The 8,640-nt window shown below is 36.8% G+C and overlaps 1 protein-coding gene across 4 annotated transcripts in view; it reads left to right on the top strand.

Annotated features, from left to right (window-relative positions):
* The window catches only part of LOC106875464 (protein FAM227B), a 152,669-nt gene that overhangs the window by 14,925 nt on the left and 129,104 nt on the right, over positions 1-8,640 (top strand). For 3 of the 4 annotated variants that reach the window (XM_014923616.2, XM_014923615.2, XM_052966292.1), the window contains exon 2: positions 5,693-5,887. In XM_014923616.2, the coding sequence (XP_014779102.1) occupies positions 5,699-5,887 (189 nt within the window). In that variant the 5' untranslated portion in view covers positions 5,693-5,698. Of the gene's footprint in view, positions 1-5,692; positions 5,888-8,640 lie in introns of those variants that run through there. The other variant, XM_014923617.1, reaches the window with a different exon arrangement.

Below are 8,640 nucleotides of genomic sequence, written 5' to 3'. Positions count from 1 at the left end.
GCCTCACAAGCGGCTTTCCCCTCCACAAAAAGCGGAAGAGAATCCGAACCAGCTTGTTTAGCCACAAATCAGGGCAGGGGACGACGGTGAGGCGGTAGGTGATAACTGACGCAATAAACGTCTGCACCACCTCCGCCCTTCCTTTCAGGGACAGCGCCCTTCCAGACCAAGTCCGGGATAGCGCTTCTACCCTGTTCGTCACCTCGCTCCAATTTTTCTCCGTCTGGGAGTCCGGACCAAACCAAACTCCGAGCAACTTAACAGGGCCATCCGTCCAGTGTCCAACAACACTGGACGTTATCGGCTTGCTGCTCCAGGTGCCGAGCCGCAAACCTACAGACTATGGACAACCACCTGGCTTGAGACAGCAGCCACCCAACCTTACTCACAATATATACTTATTGAAGTGACTGACAGTCACTGATCTTGTAAGGAGAAAAACAACTAGTTTTAAATCTCTGAATGAGATCTATGTAGTAATAGTACCGTGTAATAAGGTTTATTTGCCAACATAATGTGGCAGTCCTGCATAGGACTATGTTACTACTTTTTAACCCTAGGAAAACATCTTTTTCAGTTGGTGTTCGAGTCATACTGTAAGTAAGGGAGCGTTAGTTGTTTTTCTCCTTACGAGATCAGTGACTGTCAGTCACTTTGATAAGTATATACTGTGAATAAGGTCAGGTAGCTGCTGTCTCTAGCCAGGTGGTTGTCCAGAACTGAAGACAAGAAATTATCCAGAAACCATTGATCTGCAGGTACTGCTAATGGCTAGAAGGGAGCAGTAAGCCCCCTTACTTACAGTGTGTCTCGGACACAGATCATATGTCGATAATCAGCTGGAAAAGATGTTTTCCTTGGGGTTAAAAAGTAGTAACATAGTCCTGTGGAGGACTGCCATGTTATGTTGGCAAATAAACCATACTACACGCTACTGTTACTACATAAATCTCATTCAGAGATTTAAGACTAGTTGTTTTTCTTTTTACGAGATCAGTGACTGTCAGTCACTTCGATAAGTATATACTATGAGCAAGGTCAGGTAGCTACTATCTCTAGCCAGGTAGTTGTCCAGCACTGAAGACAGGAAATTACCCAGAAGCCATTGGTTTGCTGGTACTGCTAATGGTTAGAAGGGAGCAGTAAGCTCTCTTACTTACAGTGTGTCTCGGACACAGATCATATGTCGATAACCAGCTGGAAAAGATGTTTCCTTGGGATTAAAAAGTAGTATCATAGTAACAGGACTGCCATGTTATGTTGGCAAATAAACTTTACTATACTGTACTGTTACTACATAGATCTCATTCAGAGATCTAAAGCTAGTTGTTTTTCTCCCTGTAGTTTATTTGCTGTTAGTATAATTTTTGCATTTTTAAAAATTTTCTACCTTCTGTTGTATAATTGTTCTGTAAAAGGATTAGTTATTTCTCTACAGTGCAATATGAAATTATCATCCATTGTTTAACGTCCATTTTCTATGCTGGCATGGGTTTGACAGTTTGACTTGGAACTGGCAAGCCAGGAGACTGCACCAATCTCTAATCTGATCTGGCAATGTTTCTACAGCTGGATGCCCTTCTTAACGCCAACCACTCCGAGAGTATAGTGGGTGCTTTTTATGTGCCACTGGCATTGGCCATGTTTGGATGGTACTTTTTACATGCTACCGGCACAGGAGCCAGTCGGAGCGAGGGGGGCTGGCATCGACCACATTTGGATGGTACTTTTTACATGCCACCAGCACGGGGAACCAGTCAGGTGGCACTGGAAACAACCCATGCATGAATGGTGCTTACTGGTTCTGTATAAATTTACTAAACCTAGAAAGTTTCACAATTTCTGTAGAGATGTAGGTACTGGAAATTAAAATAGCTTCCACTTTTCCCTTTGTTGGTCAGATTCTATCTTTATCAATAATATGACCTAAGAATATTAGGGATGAAATACTGAAAAGACATTTAAAGTACTATACCATAGTATGATAACCTGGTAAAAAGCTGTTGAAAGTGGTCATATTCTGTTTTGGAAGAACTGGCTATTAATAAATCACCAGTATAAACAAAAGCAAAGTCTAAACCATAAGTAATTTTGTTAATGAATCTTTAAAGAGAATTAAATGAATTTTGATGACTGAAAGGCATTCTCAAAATTTCAAATAATCCAAAAGACAGTGATAGCTATCTTATGACTATCACTAGGTTCAACAAATATTTGGTTATAATTTTTGAACTAAGCCTATCTTGGAAATTACAGTGGTACCATACAAAGGTGATGAAAAGTCGTGGACATGCGAAATGAGATATTTTGCTGCTTCTTTTATGTGGCATTCTTGTTGGCTGGAGTTGGAAATTATCCTGTGTGTCAAAAACTTTGTGTATGGTGTGTTGTTTTTCATTCTTATCTTCCATTTTTAATTTTTGGAATTCAACTCTTGAAAAGTTTTTCAGGTTTATGTTTGAACTGAGATAATGATTTTTCAAGTGTCTTTTCTGTTTGACCTAGAGGCTGAACTTTCTTTCTCAATTTTCTACACATGTTGTTTTGCATTATGAAAAATCACATTTTTTTTCTATTGAAAAACTAATAATAAAAAAATTTAGAAATTTTAGCCAATCAGATTCATTCATTCTCTTCAAGGCTATCTTGAAGGAGCCATTTTTCTTGTTTTTCTTTTGATATGTGCATAAAGAAAAGCACAACTTGTTATATTTTAGGAAATCAATAATAAAACTGAAAATATTTAATGAAATAAACTGTAACAAAAGAAATAATGCTTGCAGTGAAGTTTTGCAATGTACTACAAACCCTAACCCTGATTCTAATTATTAGGTTGTTTCACATGAAATGTATTTGAAAGGTAATAATAAAATGTTTCAGAAGTATTAGAGACCTGATTTATTTAATCAAAGTATGATCCATATTCATTTATGACATTTACCCAATGTTTCTCTCTGTCATATATTCCATCTTTAAAACAAAAATTCGTCTTTTGCTTTGATAAACTGTCTGAATGCTTCAATTGCCTCTTCTCTATTTAAGAATGTTTCATTGCTTATGAAAAGCTCAAAATGCTTAAACAAGTGATAATCAGTTGGAGAAATATCAGGGGAATAGGGAGGATGTTGCAAAATCTCATAATTCAGGTTTTACAACTTTTGGAGTGTGAGGACATGCATTGCCATAGAGCAAAATTGAGCCATCTCTATTTACTAGTTTGGGTTGCTTCTTTTTCAAATTCTCATGCATACAATCAATTTCCTGGCAATACGATATTGCTGTTATGGTTTTTCCTTGTTGCAAAAATGAATAATGAATAACTGCCTTTGCAGACCACCATACAGTGACCACTAACTTTTTTGGGTGCAGTGGTGGGTTTGGGTAGTGTTTAGGTGACTCTCATGCATCTAATCACTGTCCTTTTCTCTTGCTGTTGTCAAAGAGTATCCATTTCTCATTACAAGTAATGATTTGATGCAAAAATGGTCTTTTTCCAATTGAGAAAGCAATAAGGAACACACTTTGAGGCGTCTGTTTTTTTCTTAGTTTCGTTCAGTTGATGTGGAACAAACCTATCTATTTTCTTGACTTTTCCAATTTTTTACAGGTGTCCAAAAACAGATGTGTGAGATGTTTGGAGTTCTGATGAAACAAAAACATTAAAAGCATGATGCACCCCATAAAATTGTCAGCACATGGCGTTTTAATTTGTTTATGTTCATCATCATCATCATCATCGTTTAATGCTCACTTTCCATGCTGGCATGGATTGGATGGTTTGACTGAGGACTGGCAAGCCAGGAGGCTACACCAGGCTCCAATCTGATCTGGCAGGGTTTTTACAGCTGGATGCTCTTCCTAATGCCAACCACTCCCAGAGTGTAGTGGGTGCTTTTTATGTGCCACCAGCATGGGAGCCAGTCGGGAGGCACTGGCATTGACCACACTCAAATTGTGCTTTTTATGTGCCAATTAGGTGGCACTGGCATTGGTCGTGCTTGAATGGTGCTTTTTACATGACACCAGCACAGGATCCAGTCAGGCAGCACTGGCATTGGCCACGATTGAATGGTGCTTTTTATGTGCCACCAGCACAGGAGCCAGTTAGGTGGCACTGGCATCGACCAGTGATGATGATAAAAATTTCCAATAATTTTAATCTTCAAAGGCTTGTAACTTTTTATTTATCATTAATCTCTACCCCAGCAAAGAAATGAATGTGATTTTTGTAATTAGCATGCAAAACTACATCAATGTAGAAAATTCATAAAACAATTTTCTACATTTTCAAACAGAACAAAATCTGTAAGCCCACTAATTTGTTTTCTTTTTTTCAGTTTCTGATGAGTACCATTCTTTTTATTACTTTCTCAACAAATAACAAGTTGTGATTTTTCTTATATGTGTAACAAAAATATAAAACATTGTATCTTCCATAACACTGACAACATTGTAGAAAATGGGTGGATCTGATTGGCTAAAATTACCTGCAGGGTGATATTTTGAAGAGAGAAATGTTCTTGAAGCTATCTTCAAGTATATGTCCAAAATCTCAAGTGTGGAAACTGAAGAGATGCATCTATGGGTTGAAAGATACACCTCTGTCATGGTATAGGATGATCACTCAAGTGCTGATCTAGTTGTGAGTGTTTATGACATTGTTTTATTTCTCTGGCATGATGCAAATAGGAAACTGCTGGTGATGTATGTAAATGACTTTATAATGAATTGTTTGAGAAGGATATGAGCACAGTAGTGCTTTCACTTCTGTGATCTAGGAATTTCAGGAAAAAGGCATATTCAATTATTTAAGATTGAATGTTTATCCATGCCAGAAAAAAATTACTATAGATCAAGATTTATACACATCCATATCTCCAATAGAAAGGAAGGTAACTAAAGAAAAATGAGGAGTTTAAGTGAAGAAGGGAAACTTGAATTAAAAAGACTTACAGGTTAGATGATGTGATTAGCTACACAAATTTGTCCGGATGTATTGTTTGATGTTTGAGCAACACCGGAAAACTTCCCAAAGTAAGGATGCTGTTTGAAGTTAATACAGCCTTATCAAGGTTGAAATCTAAGGTAAGTTTTATATCTTTTCCAGCTTTGGGAAAACCTTCAGATCAAAATCTGATCTGCTATTCTGATGCTAACTATGCCAGTTTGGAAGATGGTTTTATCAAATTTGTTGAAAATAAAATGAACAAGATGGTTCCAATTTGTTGGTCATAATACAAATGGATTGTGTAATGAAAAGCCCACAAGTTTCATGGACTCCTATACCCAGAGAAGCAGCTGATGCTGGTATCTTAGTAGCTGTTATGATTCAAGAGATTTTTCAGCTACCCAGATTATCAGAAGTGCTCTGCAAAACTGAAAACTCCTCACAGGCGTAGAATGGATCAGCTATCATCAACAGATTTCAGATTGTCTAACAAAAGCAGGTGCTTCCTCTGAGATTTTGAGAGACATTAAACCAGTGATTATTGGACTTTGAAGTTCAGTATATCAGCATTAACATATTGACTTAAAACCGGAGAAGACCAGCAAGTTATGTCCTCTTTGATATAAGGTCCGTAGCTGTTAGAGAATGAACTCTATGTTGTGTATTCATATAAAGTATGTATGAACAGCTTTAAATATATGTTGATCACTATAAATAAACATTTTCCTCTTGTTCTTTATCCAGACCACAATGAAAGACTCCAACACAAAGTTTATTGAGATTATAGACACTCTAGAAGCACAATTGAAATGTCTTGAAGATATCCGCAAAGTTATAACGAAGAAGAAGGAAAAGGAAATGAGACTTTGTCAGAGGGTTGTTAGTCTCCGAGTCCGGAATGTGCATAATGTTGATGACTTTTTGAATTGGTTTGGTACAGTAATGTATCTTGCAACTTTACATTTTTCCTTACTTTCTTTTCTTGTTGTTCTTACTACTACTGCTACTGCTGCTGCTGCTGCTGCTACTGCTGTGAGATTGACAAAGTTGGTAGAATACAGATAAAAAATACTATGCAGCAATTTGTTAGGTCTCTAAACATTGTTTCAACTACCCCTGAGATCAACTTTGCCTCTTTGGGGATCAATAAAATAAAGTACCTATCAAGTACTGCAACTGGTTTGATTAACTACCCACTTACTGGTATTTAGTTATGGCACTTTGCATTCTGAGTTTAAATCCTACTGAGGACAACTTTGCCTCTTATTCCCCCAAGGTCAATAAACTAAAGTACCAGTCAAGTATTGGGGTCAATATAGTTAACTAAACCCTTCCCTTCAGAATTGTTGGCCTTGTGCCTAAATTGGAAATCATCATTATTATTACAGATATTATATTAATCAGATGGTGGATTAGCAATATTACTAGAGTATCAAGAAAAATATTGTGTGGTATTTCTTCCAGCTCTTTACTTTCTGAGTTCAACTTTGCTTTTTATCTTTTTGGAGATTGATAAAATACTAGTCAAATACTGGAGTTGATTTAACTGACTATTTCCCTTCCCACAAATTTCAGTCCTTGTGCTTAAATTAGATACAATTGTTGTTATAATAATTTACTTTGAACAAAGTAATGTTCTTTACAACTCACTCTCCAAAGAAAAAGATTTTAATAGATAAGATAGATTTTTACCAAAAATACTTAGACAACTTCCTAAAATTTGGAGGCTCTCTTCTATAGTTGATAAAAGACAAGATTTGTATTTTATTTTTTTCCCTCACATCACAGGCATACAAAAAATGGTTTCAAATATTTCATGCCATGCCCACAAAAAGAAAATTGAAAATATATAAAATAGCATGTTTCACACACAGAAAACAAAAGAAAAAGGATCTTTCTTAATTGCCGCACAAAATATTAATAGTGATCATGAACAAAAAGGAAACAAACATTTTAATATACTGAATGGAAATGTCAACAACAACAATGGTACATATGCAGACACTATGGCAAATGTGAATATGAAGGATGGTACACTATCCTTCACAAACAATCTTTCAAACAAAAAGAAAAAGAAACCTTTTTATATTAAGCATTTTGATGAAAGAGCATAAGTTTGGAAGCATTTCATACATAGTATAGGCTAATACAGTTTATCACTGAGGCACACAAGAGGAAGAAATTAACTTACCTATGTTTGGAGGCAACCCCTGTTGGTATTCTAGATAAGATCTCCTTAATTATGTGTGGGAAGGCATATGACATTATATGGGACATTATATGTGTCATGTTCGAAAAAGAGAAAAGGATGAAAGTACAAGCCCAAATTGTACATGACACATCTATCCACTGGTTGATTCCATAATATTTTGGGAAGGAGAAACATGGATGTTACTGTGAAAGACATCAGTGACAATGTTGACTCCTAGCTAATAGTTATCTTAATGGCACAATATGGGCAGATGGTCAGTGCAGATTTAACTTTTGGTAATATGTGGTCAGGTATGATCCCATGGACATATCAGTTCTTGTGACTTTGCAATACCAGAGCAATATTGTAGAATGTGTTGAGAGGAAGACCTTAAAATTGAGCATCCAAGGAAGATGACCCAGCTGCTACATATATGGGAGCATATCCCATCCCTCCTCCTCCTCATCTTCTTCTTAAGGTGGTGAGCTGGCAGCATTTCATCCATCTTTATGTTCTGGGTTGAAATGCTTCCGGGGTTGATTTTGCCTTTTGTTCTTTCAGGCTCAATAATATGAGTACCAGTTGAGCCCTGGGGTCGATTTAATTGACATAGCTCCAGCCCCTGTAGTTGCTGGGCTTGTGACAAAATTTGAAATTATTATTGTTATTATTATTATTATTATTATTATTATTATTATTGAGGTGGAAAGCTGGCAGAATCATTCGCACACCAGATGAAATGCTTAACAGCATTCTCTCTGTCTTTGCATTTTGGGTTGAAATACTTCTGTTGTCAACTTTGCCTTTCATCCTTTTGGAGTCAATGAAATAAATACCAATCGAATACCAAAGGTGGTGTAATTGACTAGCCTCTTCCCATAAAATTTCAAACCTTGTGCCTATAGTAAGAAGGATAATCATCATCATCATCATCATCATCATCATCATCATCATCATCATCATCATCATCATCATCTTCTTCTTCTTCTTCTTCTTCTTCTTCTTCTTCTTCTTCTTCTTCTTCTTCTTCTTCTTCTCCTCCTCCTCCTCCTCCTCCTCCTCCTCCTCCTCCTCCTCCTTCTTCTTCTTCTTCTTCTTCAGCCCCTATTTGTTCCACGTACTTCTTGACATTTTGCTCACTGTCCCCAAGGCTCTGACAATTATTGGTACTACTGCTGCCTTTTTCATTGACCATAACTGCTTAACTTCCCAAGCTAACCTCTCATATCCCTCGACTTTTCTTTCTTCCTTATTGCATACCTTGTTGTCAGCTGGGTATGCTATATCTATGATCCAGCATAGTTTGTTTTCTTTCTCAATTAAGACTATGTCTGGCTTCCTATTCTCTATCTCATGGTCACACTGAATCATAAAATCCCATAGGATCTTTGCATTTCTATTTTCGACGATGCCTTCAGGTTTGTGGCCATACCAATTTTTTGCTCTGTCAAGTCCATACTTATTGCTGAGTGTCCAATGGACAAGCCTGGCTATATTGTCA

Source organism: Octopus bimaculoides, chromosome 3 (assembly GCF_001194135.2).
Source record: "Octopus bimaculoides isolate UCB-OBI-ISO-001 chromosome 3, ASM119413v2, whole genome shotgun sequence".
Lineage (NCBI taxonomy): Eukaryota > Metazoa > Mollusca > Cephalopoda > Octopoda > Octopodidae > Octopus > Octopus bimaculoides.
Note: the sequence above shows the minus strand (reverse complement) of the source record. Positions and strands in the feature narration are given on the sequence as shown.